The following is a 19347-nucleotide window of genomic DNA, read 5'->3' on the forward strand; positions in this document are numbered from 1 at the left end:
ATTAATAATTAAAATAACATGTAAAAATATAAAAAGTATTTAGTCCACGTGGGAAGCCTGTACACAGAAACTAGGCATGTTTGGCTTAGAAACTAAAATATGTTTATAAGAAAAAACTCTTTATATAATTCTTTGAATGATCAAAATTTATCTTTATCAAAATTATTTTTTTTATTCATTGTTTCAATTCCAATTAAAATTTATTTTATAATTTAAAATTATAATTATTATATTAGACTCAAGATTCAACTTGATTTAGGGTTTGAGTCATTGATTTATCTAATCAGTTCTATAATAACAATATAATTTTTTAAGTTAATCTAACCAGGTTTTAAATTCTATAATACAAATTTCAACTAGTAATCTTATAAATATAAGGGAAAGGATAAAAGAACAAATTAAGCTATTGTCCTCCGAATTTGTCTCTAACAACAGTGATAAAGTGGTTATTTTTGAAATATTAATTGACGTTTTCATATTAAAAAAAAAAATGAAGAAAATCGACCACTCATAGTGACCATGGGGCAGACCGAACCCAACCCAAATCATAATAAGGCTCCATTCAGCCCATCCTTACTCGGAAAGGAGGTGGTTTCGGTGCTGGAGGGTGTTTTCCCTATATCATAATAAGCCCAAGCTCTTGCTCGCCGGTTATTGCAGCCTAATACCATCATAGTCCAACGCCACAAAGAAGCGCCGGAGTTTCTCCACAGAAGCTAGCTCTGGTGTTACTGGCGGTTCAGCTCTTCAATTTTTCAGGTATCTATTTTATTCTAATTGTTTATAGTTGTCGGAATTTTATTAAAAAATCAAGACAAATGAAAATGGTGCCGATACTAAGAAGCTGTCTCAGAAACGCCCGTCATTTTTTTAGTCTTTCTTCTTGTGTTTCTTCTCCACAATCATCTTCCCTGTTTACAAGCACTACATTTTATCACCAAGAAAAGTGTCTAGACCCTAGAAATCATTCGAGTGTTAACTTAGTCGCTGCTAAAGTTCGTGCGGGAAGCAGTCCTGATGAGATTCTTCTGTCTTTGGCGCACGATAACGTGTGTAATAACATCGAGGTTTCTGATACCCTTGTTGACAAATTGCTTTTCCGCTTTAAGGATGATTGGAAATCTGCATTGGGTATTTTTAGATGGGCTAGATTACGCTCTGGCTATAAACATAGACCCAAGGCGTATGATATGATGATGGACAATCTGGGGAAAATGAAACAAATGAGGGCTATTAGAGGAAATGAATCGAAATCATCAAGTTACACTCAACACTGTGGGTAAGGCCATTAAAAGGTTTTCTGGGGCAAGAGAATGGGAAGATGCTGTGAGGATGTTTGATGAGTTGGGAACTTTCAGGTTGGAGAAGAACACAGAGTCTACGGACCTGTTGCTTGACACCCTTTACAAAGAGGGCTATGTTGAGCAGGCCCGCGCTATCTTCTTGGAGCTTAAATCACACATTTTGCCTAATGCTTACACATTTAACATTTTTATTCATGGTTGGTGTAAAGCCAATCGGGTTGACGAAGCACTCTGGACTCTCCAAGAGAAAAAGGGAATGCTTGTCACCCTTGTCTAATCAGTTACTCCACCATCATCTGATTCTATTGCCGCCAATACAACTTTTATAAGGTTTATGAGCTCCTTGATGAAATTGAAGCACAAGGGTGCCCACCAAATGCTGTTACGGTAGAAAATTTTGAGGAGGCTTTACAACTAGCTCAGAGGATGAAGTCAGCTGAATGTAAACCTGATATGACATCCACCTATAACTCCATGATTGTTATGCTCTGTCATGATGGTCAAGTATCAAAGGCCCTTGCTCTTTTCGAGGAGATGGAAACGTTGGCACCTTGCAAGCTTGATGGTCAGACGTTCTACTCATTGCTCAAGGCATGCTTTAGAATTGGAGACATGAATTTGTTGATTCAGTTAATGGATGACATGGTGAAATAGCATCAGCTAAGTCTTGATAGATCAGTCTATGCTCTTTTAATTCATGGCCTTTGCAGAGCAAACAAATGCGAGTGGGCTTGCCATCTGTTCGAGGAAATGATCGGTAAAAATATATAACCAAAATATCAAACATGTCATTTGCTTTTGGAGGAGGTCGAACTGAAGAATATGTATGATACTGCTGAGAAAATTGAAGATTTCATGAAAAAACTATAAATGCATGGCATAGGCTCCCCTAATCCATGGTGAACATCTTCGACTCTTTTCTTCATAAACTTATTTTTCTCCCATAGAATGTGGTGTACTTATACTTGACATTTTAGCATGTTGGTGCTGTTTTTGGTCAATTTAGGATGCCATTACTGATAGCTTTTTTTTTTTTGGCTCTTTTGTTCATTAAAGAAAAAACTGATGTTTGGTAGATTTAGTTCATGTTTTTGCACTTGAAATGTCTACAATTGGATTTTGTAATCATTCCGGAATGTTAATCAAATCAAGGTTTGGATCCCGACTGCGAGGGCATTTTCCTGATAATGAATCATATAAATCAATAAGTCCCAGGATTTGTAGACAAGTTCAAAAGGTTAAATTACCCAAAATTATCCTGAACGGGTCGAATTGAACTTAGCTCTTACCTTTAATTTTTTTTATATAAATACCTCAAACTAATCTTTTTTGGTAAAAAAAATAGCTTTTCTGTTAATTCTAACCGTAAAATGATAGCCTAGAAACATAACATGTATCAAAAAAGCTAACAGAAGGACGGAAACTTGAATGGACGAGTCTTTTTTTTTTATCAAAAAATAATCCATGGTATTCAAATAAAAGAAATGTTATATTATGTTCTTGGAATCAGTCCTGTGGGCACTCCCTGCGCTGTAACTTACCTTGAAAAAGACACACCTCGTGGTTTTTTGCTTTCGTTGACTATCTTCTTTCAAAAAACTATCAATAGGCCCTCCCATGGCTTCCATCCAAAAACATGTTGTGAATGTTTCGGCACCCTAATCAGAGCATTATAGTTCAAATGTAGAAGGTATTTACTTCAAGTTTAATAAGTAATTGAGGTAATTTGGGGCAACCCCTTGCGTGGGGGTTAATGCAGAACGACAATGGTGGATGATGAAAGCCAAAGGGGTTGTATTACTACCATTGATGGCGTACTCTACTCTGAGTTCTGAAGTTTGATATTCAACGCACCTCTGGTTTTAGTTCTATAATGCCCATGGTTTATTCTTTCTAGTAACTTGTGATGGTTGGTTGATGAGAAGAGTACTTGTCAGTTAGATTTTATATTCTGAATTCACCGATTCTTAGCACTATTTCGGTCCTTTTGGCCTTGTTGAGAATACCCTAACCAAAAATGTTTGCAAGATTTCCCATGAACACGTAACATGCTAATGACCAGTGCTGATTTTTCCTGTAATAGAGGATCATATGGCAGTGGATTGAAGATAATAATTCAATTTCCCCTCTGCGTGATTTGAGTTGCAAGTTTTGGTTTTCATACTGTTGTTTTACCCTTCGTTTTGTTGGTCCATGACAACTCTCCGTGATGATCTTACAATCCAATCCCTGTTTTTAGTTTTAAGGTTAAATGTTAGTGGAGCTCACACACTTAACTAAAGATCCCAGATGACATGGCTTGTCTCCTGTCTTTGAATCCATCGAGTTTCGAATGATTTGGTAGATTACTAACTTGAGATCTTTGCTGTTTTGTGCTTGCAATCTAGCATATATCATTATCAGCTGGTTTGACTCTTTGGTGCACATCGAAGATGCAGCGTCACATGATCTTGTCTGTGTGATCAGATGACCCTTAAATAATTGTAGGAAAACCATATCTCGTGATCCAATGTTGGTGACAGGTGACGAGAAGTAAAACAAAAACAAGAAGTGACTGGATGGGCCATGGAATTGCTTTCACGAGCATGTCCTCGGAGAACACGAAGCCAACCATGTGCAACATGGCCCAGTTTTCGAGTATTTTATCAGGTAAACCGGTAAATCTTTTCTTACTGTACTTGAAAGCATCTTTCTACAGTAGCGAAGCCTCCTCCTGTCCATACATGGAAGAGGTCAAACTGATTGATAGAGAATTCATTTAAGTTGCTTTCATAGAAAAGAAGTCTTTACGTAGATGATGCTTTCTTCATGTATTTCAGAACGGAATTTAATCTTGATTGACACATATGAATCGGTTTGGGAATTCAATTTAGAAATTTAGATGTAATTTAATTGGTTAGATTTTTATTTTTTTAAAATTATTAATTTGAATTTTATAAATGTTAAGGTTATTAAAAATTTACATAATTATTAACTTTAAAATTCATTTAATTAATTAAAATACACACTAATTAATCCATGTATCCATGTTAATATAAAATAAAGGTCATTCATTAACCCCAATAGAAAGTTAGTTACGAAGAATTTAACTTAAGTCGTTAGATTTTAAATTTATTTTTTATAAATTATTAGTTTAAATTTCATAAATGTTAAAGTTATTAGAAACTTATATAATTATTAATTTTATAATTTATAAAACTAGTCGATATAAAATAATGCAAACATTCATAGTAATAATAAAAAAAAAGGTTGATAAAACGCCACTTAATAGGTTGAATGGCATGCACAATATTTACAGGCCTGGTTTTAATATTTGAGGGTCGGTTTGGTGAGCCGGCAGTGCTTCGAAGTGATCGAGGTCAGTAACAAGATTGGAGCAGATAGCAAGGGGGATTATTACAGTGAAATTTGGATTGGCTACTGTTTCTTTTTTTTGGTTCGAAGTAGAGACTGAGTGATTTCTGTGCAGTCCAATTTGTTGGATTGCTATCGTCAATCTTTGTCCTCTTTTTGGAACACTTTTTGGAAACACGGCTGAGAAACTGTGTTTTTTTTTTTTTTTTTAAAATAAATTTATTTATTTTTGATGAATTAATGTTAAAAATAATTTATAAAAAATAAAAAAAAATTAAATTAGAATAGCTTGTGAAAGGAATCGCTGCTCTAATGGAAAATATCAGTCGGCATGTAACACCGACAATTGACAGCCATTGGAGCTCCAGCTCTTACAATAAATTGACAGCCATTGGATCATTCCTTGAGCTATCCAATCAAAGGATATGATTTGCTTGTACTGCAAAATCAATCAAGGTTGCATCATATATAGAAAAACATATACATGTAAAATATTTTTTATTTAAAATATATTAAATTAATTATTTTTATTTTTTAACATTATTGTATTAAAATTAAAAAAAAATATTAATTTAATTTTTTTAAATGAAACATATTTTACACTTGGTAATTGGAAGTCGAAGGTACTATATTTCTATGCATTCTTTATTAAAGGTGCTAGGATCAGGATGGATGATATTTTTTAAATAGGTTTTACTTGTAAATATATTAAAATAATTTTTTTATATATTAACATATTAAAATTATAATAAAAATATTTAAAAAATAATTATTTTTAAAGAAAAAAATATTTTAAAAAAAACAGAAACAGAAATTGTTCTGGCACCCCAAGTCAACCTGATTGTGCTCCTCTTAGAGCACTTTATTTTAAGACAACAGAATCAACAACCGGCAGGAAACTTTCCTGGTATCTACTTAAGCAGCCAAGTTTCTACCTGGATCAACACTAAAATGCAAGGAACCAACGAATGAAAGGAGAGAGCTTGCGACATAACCACGGGGGCAACTCCTAGAGCGAGAGGCAAAATTAATGAAACATCAATTTGATTGACTGATGGTTTGTAAGTAACTGGGTGGAGGTTTTTTATTAGTGGAGTTAGATGCATTAGCCTAACAAACTCTCAGTTGCATTAACGGCTGAATGAAGCCATTAATGAATGTCCTTTGTCTGTCACAGTCCGTAAAAATAGTTAACAGACCGGATAATGAGTTGCGCATCCTTGCATGGCTTTCTTCGTCCAATGATGCAAGTTCTGATAAGCTGGTGGCCTGGCTTGGGACATATATTAGTTAAGGCCATGGATGCTTTGAGTGCATAATGCAAAATTATAATATAGAAGGGGAGGGTGTTAAATGCCTTGAATAGCAGATAATTTGATGCAAAAAGCCAAAGATACGAAAGCTATGTGAATTGGGAGAGAGTGTAGACCCATCCGTCCCTCGTTTCCTTGAAGGAAATGGAATTAAAGTTTCTTTTTCACGGACCAAAAGGAATCTAATGCAAACTCCTTTTCTCCACCACGAGAAAGAAAGAAATTTCCCAAAAGGCTAAAAATCAAGTGGTCATTTTCTTTATGTTATCTTCTGCAAACAGTTGAAAGGGTGGTACGGCTTGGCTTGGGTATCCTCCCTCCATTTCCTCTACTTTCACAAGATGCTCTTCTTCATTCATTGCATGTGGAGCCTCGTTTAAGCGACAGTTGCCCTCTTTGCCTCCTGTTTCCTCTATATCATCTGGTTGGTTGTGGGTTTCCTTTGATAGTTCTCTGTTTCTTCCGCTGTGCCTCGTTTAACTCCCACGAGCTGTGATCTAATTTTTATTCCTGAATTCCAATATTCCTTATCCCTGCAACTTTCCCAAAAACTTTCTCACATAAAAAGAATCAATTCTACTTTGAAAGGTTGAGCTAGCAATCATTAATAGCTGATGGCCTTTCACTCTTACCACTTTTGCTCTCATTTTCACAACTTCCCGCTGGATTCTTGAATTCTCTGCATTTTCTTGATTGAAACATCTGCTGGATACTTACTCAGCTCTACTAATTATTACTGTTTTTTTATCATCGAATATAAGCAAAAATGCCACCTTCGCACTTTCCTCTTAGGTGGGAAAGCACTGGAGATCAGTGGTGGTATGCGACACCCATTGATTTTGCAGCTGCCAATGGCCACTATGACTTGGTGAGGGAACTACTTTACCTTGACATGAATCTCCTAATCAAACTCACTTCCCTTCGTCGGATTCGTCGGCTAGAAACTGTTTGGGACGGCGAGGAGCAGTTCAATGATGTTGCCAAATGTCGTTCTCATGTAGCCAGGCAGCTCCTGCTAGAATGCGAAACAAAAAGAGGTCACAACACTCTCATTAGAGCTGGATATGGTGGTTGGCTTTTGTACACTGCTGCCTCAGCTGGTGATGGGAGCTTTGTCAAGGAATTGTTGGAGAGAGACCCTCTTCTTGTTTTTGGAGAAGGAGAATATGGTGTTACTGACATATTTTATGCCGCGGCCAGGAGCAGGAACTCTGAGGTTTTCAGGCTCCTGCTTGATTTCTCTATTTCACCCCGTTGTGGCCTTGGCTCTGGAGGAGAGTTGGTAGAGCAGCAGAGTGAGACTCATTCGGAATTTAACTGGGAGATGATGAATAGAGCTGTCCATGCTGCGGCTAGAGGTGGGAATTTGGAGATCTTGAAGGAGCTTCTAGGAGATTGCTCTGATATTCTGGCTTATAGAGATGCTCAAGGGTCCACGGTCTTACATGCTGCCGCAGGGAGGGGGCAGGTCGAGGTAAGGCCTTTTCTGTTTTGTGCTTTTTCAGTAACTCTAGATGCTCGTTCTTGTACTTGTAGTTTCATGGTCAGAAGCTTTACTGATATCTTACTTTGCTGGTGCATGGTTGTCATTCCTTTCCTCTTTTCTGAGTACATTTTCCAAGTGCATTAAGTTATTATGAGGTAGAAAGGACAGTCATCTAACATTAAATGACTGGTAGAGAAAGATTGATTTCCCCCATTTGAGGAAAGGACCTATTTGTGATGCTTTTGATTAGACTCCTCGATTGCTCCTGGTTTAATTCCCTCCCTTGTTTCAACAGTTCACATCTTTCATTGGTTTTAAGTGAATTTCTCCTACGATTTTAGAATATGTTAAGATACAGGTTTGCTTATGCATATGAGTTGGAGTAGGGAGGATTTCATAGGTTGATATTTATGACTTGCAAATCCTGAAACTGCTAGTAGCATAGTCAGTAAAGCATGAAGTTAGAATTAAGCTGTGCTTATGGGTGATACCATTTTTTTACTCATGAGCATTTACTACACTGATTGTTAAATTTTATCTGACTTTTCTCAAATAATACTTTAGACCAAGGATTCAATAAGTTCCTCAAAAATGAAACGAAGCCGTACGCAATAGTGCAGTTACATGATGCCATTTCCATCCAAATTTCCATTTCTGAGACCTGCCATCCTTGAAACACATGTTTGTCGGTGTACCATTTAGATTTTTGTTGTTCAGGTGCCAATTTTATCATCAGTTCATATTTTATGAGCCTTCTTCAAATCAAGAACCTTGACTTATCAAATAGGTATTAAGCCTTTTCTGGGAGAATCCCATATTGCTGTTAGCCGCAATGCATACATTGGCAAAAGTCCCATATTGCTGGTTCTTACAGTAAGAGTCTACTCATTTTACCTCTTGAAAGAAATGGCCAACAGATCATAGGAGTTATCTTTTCTTTTTTACTTCTGTTTGATGGACTGGCTATCAGATGAACGCTCCTATCTACTCACGTGGAATCTCATGATTGGAAATGTTTTATATCTAGAGCCCATCTGCTGGCATGTAATTGCATACCTATCGCGAGTCCATTTCTGTTACTATTACCCCTTCATTTTTTATTTTGTGCTTGTGCAGGGACGAATCCACTTTGTTCTTCATGGTGATATCCCTATCCTTAAGAAAAATAATACTTACAGAATAATCTATCCTGTTCGTGCAGGTGGTTAAGGATCTTATTACATCCTTTGATATCATTGCCTCCAAAGATTATCAAGGGAACACAGCACTGCATGTGGCTGCTTACAGGGGCTACTTAGCTGTGGCAGAGGTTCTGATACTTGCATCTCCCTCACTCGCAACCTTTACAAACAACTATGGAGATACTTTCCTCCATATGGCAGTGTCTGGTTTTCGAACCACTGGTTTTCGAAGAGTGGATTGGCAGATTGAGCTCATCAAGCAGTTAGCGAGTGGTAAAATTGTGAATATCGAAGATGTCATTAATGTCAAGAACAATGATGGAAGAACAGTTCTTCATTTGGCTGTAATTGAGAATATTCAGTCTGATCTGGTGGAACTTCTCATGACTGTACCATCAATCAACTTAAATATCCGTGATTTGGATGCCATGACTCCACTAGATCTCCTCAAGCAACGACCGAGATCAGCATCTTCTCAAATCTTAATAAAGCAGCTGATTTCAGCCGGAGGGATCTCTAATTGTCAGGATAACATAGTTAGAAGTGCTATTGTTTCCCATCTGAAAGGGCATGGTATAGGAATGAGTCCTGGCACTTCTTTTAGAATTCCAGATGCAGAGATATTCTTGTACACTGGTATCGAGAACGCATTTGATGCCAGTTGTGATGACACAAGTGTTGGTGACAATTCATGCTTTAGCGATCCAAGTGATATTGACATGGGTAACTCACTGGACAACAAAAAATCAGGTTCTGTAAATAATACTGCAAGGCGTCTTAGGTCTCTCCTTCAGTTGCCCAGGAGGAAAGAGAGAAAAGCTGCTTTTATGGAATTAGAAGATGACGACTCTTTGAACTCATTTAATTTATGCCAAACCTTGGAAGACCGTCCAATTCCTCTCCGGCAGAGATACTCAAAACTGTTCTCCTTCTCAACCAACAAAAGGACATTTTCTGGAAGGAGCAGTCTTCCAAGTCCATTAACTAGAAAGAAATTTACCATCGGGCTAATGCATGGTGTTATTCAGGCGAAACAACATTTAGCCGTTTCACCTTCAAGTCCCTTTCCAAGATCATCCCTGTCTTCACCCATTTCACTGGATAAAGAAAAGGACATCGATATTGCAGGAACCTCATACTCAAATCAGCCATTAGAACATAAACAAGCATCCTTCAACAAGAAGTTGATGAACCAGTACTTTTGTTTTGGTGCACAAGGCCTAACAGTGGAAGATTCAAGGACAAATCAGAGCTACAAGCATGCCACTCCATTAGTAGCCTGAATTGATTGTAAAAAGACTTGGGAGTCTTGGCAGGATCCTCAGAGAGTAGAATTTTTGTTTAGGAATCCAAAGAGTTCTTTCCACATTTTAGTTTTATTGTGTGTGTGTGTATACTGATTGTCTTAGTCTGAATAATGTTTAAAGGAGTTTTATTAATAATTATCGAAGCTCTGCTATTACATTTCTTAATTCACAGTTGAACTCTTTTCAGTATATTAACTGTTTGATTCTAACAAAACTGACTATGGAATCGAACTCATATATTCAGAAACGATTTACCATAATGTTGAGTGGTGAGCTTGCAAAACAGTACTATGTCATATGCTTTAATGTCCTTGCAGATATCTAAAGCTGATGTTGAAGTTGATTGAAACACTTCCTTCAGCGACAAGTTAAGAAACAAGACAACAACATGGCAATGACATCTAATTATAGCTGATTCCCTGCACTGCTTAAGACATCAGTCTCCCCCATACACGCATCTTTCTAGCTTATTGATCTAATTATATCCAGCTTTTTGGAGGAATTTTCGATCAACTAGTGGCTAATATATCAGTATCAAATTAGAGATTCAACATGCCATTTTCAAACATGCACGAATTTACTAACGAAGCCCCTCCTGTGGATATAGATACCACACAGGATAAGGGTATCTTGGTACTTTTAACGGTGGTATCTCATGTCCCTCCACGGATGGCTTAGCTAGATTCAAAATCCGGTTATGAAGCGAAACAGTATCCTGAGCCACCAACTGTCACGAAGCTGCCATCTTTGTTCTAACGAAATAGCATCCTGAGCCACCAACTGTCACGAATTTGCCATCTTAATTTGTTCTAAGGATAATCTGATAATTACAGCATCCTCCTCACTATCATCTCATATACAATTGCTTTTCTTTGTGCTGATTTCATTAGAGCTTCCTGTATATACAGCTCGAGGAGAATTAAGGATCCACGAGGCCCTAAGATTGCTTGGATCAGCCAACTGTTCTGCGACTTTGTTTCGTCAAGTTAACTCGCAAGCTTGATTGTAATTATGGCTTACAACGAGTCACGGAATGATGCAGCAGCAAAAGAGAAGGCCATAGATGATTGGCTTCCAATCACTTCCTCTAGGAAAGCCAAATGGTGGTACTCAACCTTCCACAATGTTACTGCCATGGTTGGTGCTGGTGTCCTTAGCCTCCCCTATGCCATGGCTCAACTTGGATGGTATGTATGCTTGATTTTCTATCATGATCAGACCATTTTTAAAGATGATACTAAATTAATTTGGCTGCTAATTAATCGGTATATCTACGTAGATCAATATATATATGTGTGTGTCTGTGTGTGTGTAGGAGCTACTTGTCTAATACTTCCTTGTTCTGCATTAATGAAATTATAGGGGACCAGGAATCGCCATACTTGTTTTGTCATGGGTGATCACGTTGTACACTCTGTGGCAAATGGTCGAAATGCATGAGATGGTGCCTGGCAAACGATTTGATAGGTACCATGAGCTAGGGCAACATGTGTTTGGAGACAAGCTGGGTCTCTGGATTGTTGTGCCACAGCAACTAATAGTACAGGTTGGAGTAAATATTGTCTACATGGTTACCGGAGGAAAATCATTGAAGAAGTTCCATGATGTGGTTTGCCCCAACTGCAAAGACATCAGGCTAACATACTTCATCATGATTTTCGCCTCAGTTCAGATGGTACTGGCTCATCTTCCCAATCTCAACTCCATTAGTGTTATCTCGCTGGCTGCAGCAGTCATGTCCTTAAGGTACGTACATATGTATGTACCCAGCCATCAAATACAAATGGCTGTTATAATTAATGTCTTTCTAACAATGTTGCAATTCCCATGCAAGCATAATTATTTAAATTACCATCCGTTTTAGATCTATATGCACAATCCAGTTAGACCCTTCTTAATTTGGATATCATGATAATTGCTTGCAGTTACTCTACAATTGCTTGGGCTGCCACGCTTAACAAGGGGGTTCAGCCTGATGTCGACTACAGCTATAAAGCAAGAACTAGAACAGGAGCTTTCTTTGACTTTATCACTGCCTTGGGTGATGTAGCCTTTGCATATGCTGGTCACAATGTGGTCTTGGAGATTCAAGCAACAATCCCTTCTACTCCAGAGAAGCCTTCCAAGAAACCCATGTGGAGAGGAGCCTTCCTTGCATATGTCGTCGTCGCCATCTGCTACTTCCCAGTTGCCTTGATTGGATACTGGTTTTTTGGAAACAGCGTGGAAGACAACATTCTTATCTCACTCGAGAAACCAGCTTGGCTTATTGCAACTGCTAACATGTTTGTTGTCATTCATGTTATCGGAAGCTACCAGGTGGTCTTTTTAAAAAATATTTTTAGCAATCATCAGTTCTATTTTTCATGAGTTTAGGCTTGGTCTATTATCCTGGCCTACTGCACTTGCATGCACATGTATTGACTGATCGTATATATATATATATATATATTCGTCTCTATGTTCCAATCTGCAGATATATGCAATTGCAGTGTTCGACTTGCTGGAAACTGCATTGGTGAAGAAACTCCATTTTTCTCCTTCTTTCATGCTTCGCTTTGTTACTCGCACGGTATATGTTGGTAAGTGCAGCTTCCAGGCCACTTTTTATTTTTCTCTCAGCAAGCAAGCTACCTGTTCTGAATACCTCTGTAAGTTTGCATCTGCAACTTTGGGTGCTAAATCTTTTCTTTGACTTGTTGCTGCAGGGCTCACAATGTTTGTTGGTATATGTATTCCATTCTTCAATGGCCTGCTTTCTTTCTTCGGAGGATTTGCTTTTGCCCCAACAACATACTTTGTAAGCTCTGCACCCACGCACACAAGCACACATACTATGGCCAGACCTGCTGCATATTTATGTTATAATTACTAAAAAAAACTCTACTGTTTGCAGCTCCCCTGCGTCATGTGGCTTTCCATCTACAAACCGAAGAGGTTCGGCTTCTCTTGGACAGCAAATTGGGTATGTAATCTTTAACCACCTGCACTGCATGGTAATCAATATTACCTTGAGGCTTGAGCTGATTAATTTGATTTTAATTCAAAAATATTTTCCAGGTCTGCGTTATACTAGGCGTTCTCTTGATGATACTGTCACCCATTGGTGCCCTAAGGCATATCATCCTTACGGCCAAGGACTATGAATTCTTCTCATGAACATCTTACCAAAAGCGATCACAAGGGCAGGGCAGATATGGAGAGAGGGTATCAACAATTATTTTGCTGGTTGTGCCCTCGGCAGGAAACTCGAATTTAACAATTCTGGAATTTATGTTAGGGTTTCTCTTCATCACCATCAACATGATATGCAAATCCATCATTGCCTAGGTCTAGTAGAAGTGATTTTCTGTTATGCTAAGCAACACGTTGTTGCTTAATTTTATGTACAAAAATAAAAAAAAGTTGTACATAAAGCATCAAAATAGATTTTGATATGAGATTTGCAGCCAGCCATGTGCTGATCTTCAAGATTAGCTGGTTCGAAGTTCAAGGTGTAGCTCAATCTTCTTTCTTAAGTTTCAGTGTTGTTTGTTCAACGCTTGTATGGCTCATATACCATGCACAAAAGAAGGAAAGAGCAGCACAAACGTGGAGTTCTTGTGTTTCTATAAATCTATGATAAAAGCACAACAGTAGGTGAAAATTGTTTCGAAGTAAACTTTCTCATCTGATCCTCAAGAACCTCAGGAAAGAGAGCAGAATCGAAATCGATGAATTTTTTTTGGGAAGTGAAAGAGAAAACCCAAATATATTGTTTACCTTAAAATATTTTAAATTGATGTTTTTTAAAAATATATAGAAAAAATATCAATTTAATATTTTTTTAATTAAAAAATATTTTTAACATATAAAGGTAAATATACAAAATTTAAAAGTATATAAAAAGCATTAACGGTTAGAATTCTAACTGATGATATTTCGATCATTGTTAAATTCTAATACAATATTTTAATGTAATTACCTACATCCATAAAAGATATTATTTGATTATATAAAAAAAGAAAACAAGATTTATAATAATAAAAAAAAGAAATTATCTATTCTTTGTAATTTTCAACCTTATTTTTTTTTTTATAATGCTGTAATAGCAATCATTGTTTGTTGCTTTTATCAATCTAATTTCTTCTATATTTTTTATATTTTTAGCTTTGTATATTCTCTTTTTTTTTTTTAATTTGTTATCAAATAATAATTTTATTTATAGATAACAATGACAAATAAAAAATTACAAATCATGAAATTAATAAGGGACAAAAGCTACGAGAGACAGCATAAATGATGTTACTGATAATAACACTAATTAAGCTTTTACTAGGTGAAAATGAAATCTTGCCACACTAATAGTAATTTCCTAACATTAACGGTCAACTTGTCTTGAGGGAGAATCTGCTTTCTCTTATTAAAACTTTGACATTTTATATTCAAGAAAACATGAAAAGTTTTAGAAAAAAAAATCTTTTTCCCCTTAATTTTCTTGCAATGCCACTAGTTCAGGTCCTAATCATATTTTTTTATTATTAGGTCTTTCTTTCTGTACAAGTTACAATCTGAAGCCATCATCCATCGTCTCAAGCTGGGAGATTTACTATCTCAATGGGTGATTTTTTGTTCCCCCTCTATGTTTTTTTTTCTTTATTATTTTTCATGATTATTTATTTATATTTTTAATTTTCACATAAGTAAAAACAAATAAAATTTCTTTCGATCTTAACCGTGTGAGCAGAATGTGAATACGTCGCAGGCAACTCTATGAATCGACAGATCAAAATGGTGAAATGGATGGGTTTTTGTTGCGCTTGCAAAATGAACTGAAAGAAGCTGTTGTTAAAGAGGAACCCAGTCTGCATATCTATCCAAGCAGAGATGTGGACATGTGAGTGGTTTATTTGATTGCTGTTTCTTTGTTTTGCTATTAATTTGTTTCGACGTGGACTGAAAATGTCTAAGATCTTGAATTATGATGAAGAAGATTTGAAAGAAGAAATCCCTAGCACTCCAACAGACAAATCTCTAAAACTCTAGTTGGAGCCATCTGATTCAACATCCAAATTGTGTGTAAATGGCTGTTCTTTTGGGAAACCATCAGAACTTGTGACACCCTTTGGACGATGTACTGATAAGTTTGTGGTCACATCCAACATTGATAACCTTTCCGATGTGGAAAACGATGATGGTGAGCATGGCCATGGGAAACTTGACGATGAAATTATTAAGAGGGCTTAACCCTGCAAGAGGTATTCTTTGATAGTCCATGGATTGGGACCAGATCCTGGTTGAAGGTTCATGTACGAGAGGATTGAAGATAGGATATATGATACTTCTTACTGCATAAACTATAAAGTGGTTCTTCTTACCTCCACTTTTTCTGTATTGCACCAACATAAATTACATATTTTCTCATTGTTTAGTTTAATGCACCTGAAAATGGGATTAGAAAGTGCGCAACTGCACTTTTCACTTCTAGGCTGATGAGAACGGATGGACCCCACAGTTGAGGTAACTTGGCTGGTGTTTGCTTTAATGATATTTATGTATTTATTCGCATTCAGATAAGTACAATCATATCAGCATGTAATACCATGGCTTGCTTATCTTTGATGGATATAAATAATTGTATAGGGAACCTGACATGTCAATTTTGTTATTATTTATTGTATCCGGGGGACCCTGACATATCAATTTTGTTATTATTCCAGGGGATCCTGACATATCAATTATGTTAGTATTTCTTGTATCCAGGTTTCTTCCCGCACCCTCTTCTTTTATTGACTTTTTTTTGGGCTAAAAAATAAGATTATTTCTAAGTTGGCCTTTCGTGAATTAATTGCTCTCTAAATTCTGCGTTATGCTTTATGTTAAGAACTTTCATGCTTGTAAGGTTGTGCATTCATGCATTTGATTTGAACTATTGTTTCAAAGAAATATATTTGCTGTTGGAATGATTTGTTGTGATGGAGAAGGGTGTCTAAATGAGAAGGTCCATCATGCTGCAAAGCAGGTATAAGAAGTGCCAGGAGTTTCCTTTATGCGACTTGGAAGGGACATGTATATTAGGAATTTCATGATCAAGTAGATTTACTTGCTGGTATCTTTAAGCAATACTGCAACGATGCCAATTGATGGTCTGAGAAATGGTCTCTTTGGAAGAAATCTGTGTGTCAGGCAACGTGATAAACATAACTGTATTGGGTCTCTCCAAAGTCCCCTCTTGGCCAAGTTGGCCCCTGAAGGGGTTGTGTCCAGGCTAAAGCAGGACCAAGGTTTCCCAATCCCTTGATTTGTAGTCGAAAGATCTGACAGACGAGGTGTTCTTGGATATTTTTGTCATATGAAAGACAGTCACAGGGAAGAGACTGTTAAATGCTAATCCTGATTACGTGTGCCATATCTTTGCAATAGTAATATCAGCTGTATGTAGCTTTGTCTTCTGCATTACACGGGGATATTAGAATAACACTGTTTCTAGTGTTTGATCATACACCACACATACCATGTTTCATAGCTGTTGCTGGCGTGGATGGTATAAATGATTCACTTACATGGGATTAAAATTGTAGAGCATTTGACAGAAAACATGGAATTAAAATAACTACTTTAGACAATAATTCACTTATCTATCAATGTTTTAATTCACAAGTCGCATTAGATATAATATTAAATTGAGCGCTCGCATTTGCTCTCTAGTATTCCTGCAATCTTTCAATCCTAAGGAAATAATTCTTTTGTCTTAACAGCTTATTACTACGGGTCCTTTTACCACAACAGACAGCTTATTATTTGAGCCTCTGACTGATCTGCAAGCATACGCAGGCAGAAAGTTACCTTAATTACTTATACTAGTATGATTTTTCTATTCTTGAATCTAATATCATGCGTGGATTCCTTGCTGTCTCTGGAAATATCACGCCAGACTTATTGGTGCTGTTCTTAGATGGGGCTATTACTTGATTCTGAAAATTCAGAGATTAAGAAAGGGACTTTAGGCAGGAGCTTTGATGAGTTGTTTTGTCTGGAAATAATGAGAAGGTAACTAGTCAAAAAGTGGTGAATTGTCTCCAGAAGCTCTTCACATCACCTCAATTCCAGATCTTCTCATCCTGCCTTCAGACATGAAGTACTTTATAAAGGTAAACATAACGCCAAATACCTGATTCCTTACAGTTCTAGTCTCAATTTCAAGAAAATAAAACGCAAAATAGTTTCCAAAATGTAACTGACCGGTGGATGATGGATTCATCTTCTTCAAACCCTTTAATTTTGTGCTCTCTGGCGCAGGTGATTTTCCTGGTTGAAGGGGAAGAGCAAAGGAAGTCCATTTGCATAAACCCAGGAACACAGGCAAAGGGACAAGGAGGTGGCACTTTTGCTGAGCTCAAGTACCATGGGAGTCCTGACAAGATGAATGCTTCAATTACTAGAGGCATACAAATACCGGACCTAAACTCAGTGAGTGATGTTCCAAACGCGAAATGGCACAAAGCTGGAGCACAAGATCAGAATTAAAGATCCAACACACCGAATGTTCAATTCATCGGAACACAGTCGATTCTGGAAACTCGTTTTGATAGAAGATTTCCGCATGTAAGTAAATTAATTGCATGGGTTGAGTGATTCATGACCACCGGTATCAATCTTGTTCTTTTCTAACAATCAAACTCAGCATATTTGGCATACATACATACTGTATTATATTCATTCACTTCAACTCTCGATGTTCCATGCAGTTAATTTAAGTTTAAATTATAATTTTGTCAAACATCTCAACCACTTTCGTCCTGCAATAGATCATCGAAGTAATCACACAACACAGATGCTAGTAATCACCTGATCTCTGTTAAACAATTTCATTGATTAGATAAATGTTCTATCTTCTCCTAGCCCACCTATCAGTATAATTACAAACCCCCAAATTACAGGGCAGGGCAATCATGGCACATGTTAAACCCACAATTGCGAGAGCCAATTTAGACAATACAGCTACCCTCGGGAGAACCCCCGAAGAACTCTACCCAACTTTCTTCTGTGCTTGATGGCTTCTCTCTCTAATCCATTCTGCCCAGCGATTTGAAACCCACAATATGCTAACCAATATTGCACTTCCAATCACAACCATCCAAGAAATCCAAGCCCATGCAGGAATCAAACCGTGAGCTCCTCCATTCAGATAAAACACCCCCATCTTAAACAAACAGATAGGACCGAAAATACCTCTAACGAGACAGTAGAGAGCATAGAACGGAGCCGCCAAGAATTCATGCAATCTTGCAGCGGCAGGAACATCAGCTTTCCGGCTACCGGCAATGCTCCAGGCATTCTGGCAAGCACTTGTAACCTCGGCAAGTATGAGTAGCAGAAGAAGTCCGTGTGCTCCATAATGGATCATATAACGACAAGTGACAAACACATATAATGTTGCTAAATGGTGAAGTATGAAGAGAGTTTCATCAGGGAAGAATACCATGTAGTGAAGAAGGTCTGCCAAGAAGTAAGCCATACTGAATTCAAGGACTGTGTTTTCTGAAGCAGAGTTGGGATGAGCAAAGGTACCTAAGGTCTGGCTGTGTAGTAGTGCACGGACAGCCATAATAACAGCAGGACTGCCATGAGCTAGGGACATGAGGCAGCTTGAAGCTTCTTTTCGATGTTTCAGTTCCCAGTTTCGAAAAAACACAAAATAACCTAAAAAATACGTGGAGATGAAACCAGCAAAGAATCTGGGTAGGGTTGGACACAAGAGAACTAGAGCATCCATATCACCCGGTTGCAGGTAATTAACACAGGATCGATGCTTTTTGAGACTTCTGTTATCACCAAAGAATCCTTGCTGACAAATAAATAGAGATTTGGGTATTCTTTGAAGGAGGGCTTCGAGGTTCGAGGGAAGGAAACAAGGGAGGTGTGAGTCTCTTTAAGGGTGAATGATATCTTATAATAATATCTTGGTGTGTATTCCCTGAATTCAATCCTGTCGCTGTCAGTTTTCTACCATACCATAAATATAAAGCAACAATCAGGGTTGGGTGATGCCAAGATTTTTACCAGGCCAAGCACAGGGGTCAAGAATTAAAAATGGAAAAGGAAAGGCGATAAGAAGAATAAAGTTAGTGTTCCGCAAGGAAAAGTAAAGTAAAGGTCGGTGCTTGGCTTAGGGTGTAATGAACCCTACCTTGTTCTTTATTCTCTCGAGCATATTCGGATATTTTCCACGTAGGAATTGCACCTCCTAGAAGTTAGGCATAGCATGATGATCAATCGGAAGTTGAGTAAATTGGGACTCTTATTGAACCCTAATACCTTCCTCAACAGGAAGACAAGAGAGAAGGAGATTTTCCAAAATCCAAAATCTAATGGGCTAAATTCCACCCCATTCAATCCGAGATATTCACTCCCATTACTGTT

At 37.3% G+C, this 19347-nt stretch overlaps 4 protein-coding genes and 1 long non-coding RNA gene across 7 annotated transcripts; 4 read left to right on the top strand and 1 right to left on the bottom strand.

Annotated features, from left to right (window-relative positions):
• Nucleotides 1-446: 446 nt before the first annotated feature.
• On the top strand, nt 447-4859 carry LOC105129334 (uncharacterized). 2 transcript variants are annotated; one of them, XR_843042.1, is made up of 3 exons: nt 447-759; nt 3792-3953; nt 4576-4859. It is a non-coding gene; the product is annotated as an uncharacterized LOC105129334 (long non-coding RNA). The 2 variants fall into 2 exon arrangements; XR_843043.1 differs by having other exon boundaries at nt 454-759; nt 3827-3953.
• Nucleotides 4860-5983: 1124 nt separating this feature from the next.
• LOC105129333 (uncharacterized) lies at nt 5984-10110 on the top strand. Its single transcript, XM_011031337.1, has 2 exons — nt 5984-7445; nt 8659-10110. The coding sequence occupies exons 1-2, from the start codon at nt 6738-6740 to the stop codon at nt 9919-9921; spliced, it is 1971 nt and encodes a 656-aa protein (XP_011029639.1). The 5' UTR covers nt 5984-6737; the 3' UTR covers nt 9922-10110.
• An 804-nt stretch (nt 10111-10914) lies between these two features.
• Nucleotides 10915-13395, top strand: LOC105129331 (lysine histidine transporter 2-like). The gene is made up of 7 exons (XM_011031336.1): nt 10915-11132; nt 11308-11691; nt 11871-12264; nt 12422-12527; nt 12654-12745; nt 12842-12910; nt 13006-13395. The coding sequence occupies exons 1-7, from the start codon at nt 10957-10959 to the stop codon at nt 13102-13104; spliced, it is 1320 nt and encodes a 439-aa protein (XP_011029638.1). The 5' UTR covers nt 10915-10956; the 3' UTR covers nt 13105-13395.
• A 2662-nt stretch (nt 13396-16057) lies between these two features.
• LOC105129502 (uncharacterized) lies at nt 16058-17658 on the top strand. Its single transcript, XM_011031598.1, has 4 exons — nt 16058-16208; nt 16294-16358; nt 16983-17075; nt 17224-17658. The coding sequence occupies exons 1-4, from the start codon at nt 16058-16060 to the stop codon at nt 17449-17451; spliced, it is 537 nt and encodes a 178-aa protein (XP_011029900.1). The 3' UTR covers nt 17452-17658.
• A 110-nt stretch (nt 17659-17768) lies between these two features.
• LOC105129330 (uncharacterized) lies at nt 17769-19305 on the bottom strand. 2 transcript variants are annotated; one of them, XM_011031335.1, is made up of 2 exons: nt 18496-19305; nt 17769-18423 (listed from the first exon to the last, which is right to left on the bottom strand). In XM_011031335.1, the coding sequence occupies exons 1-2, from the start codon at nt 18698-18700 to the stop codon at nt 17954-17956; spliced, it is 675 nt and encodes a 224-aa protein (XP_011029637.1). In that variant the 5' UTR covers nt 18701-19305; the 3' UTR covers nt 17769-17953. The 2 variants fall into 2 exon arrangements, with proteins under 2 accessions (XP_011029637.1, XP_011029636.1); XM_011031334.1 differs by having other exon boundaries at nt 17769-19293.
• Nucleotides 19306-19347: the final 42 nt, after the last annotated feature.

This window comes from Populus euphratica, unplaced genomic scaffold (genome assembly GCF_000495115.2).
Source record: "Populus euphratica unplaced genomic scaffold, PopEup_1.0 scaffold18.1, whole genome shotgun sequence".
NCBI classification, from domain to species: domain Eukaryota; kingdom Viridiplantae; phylum Streptophyta; class Magnoliopsida; order Malpighiales; family Salicaceae; genus Populus; species Populus euphratica.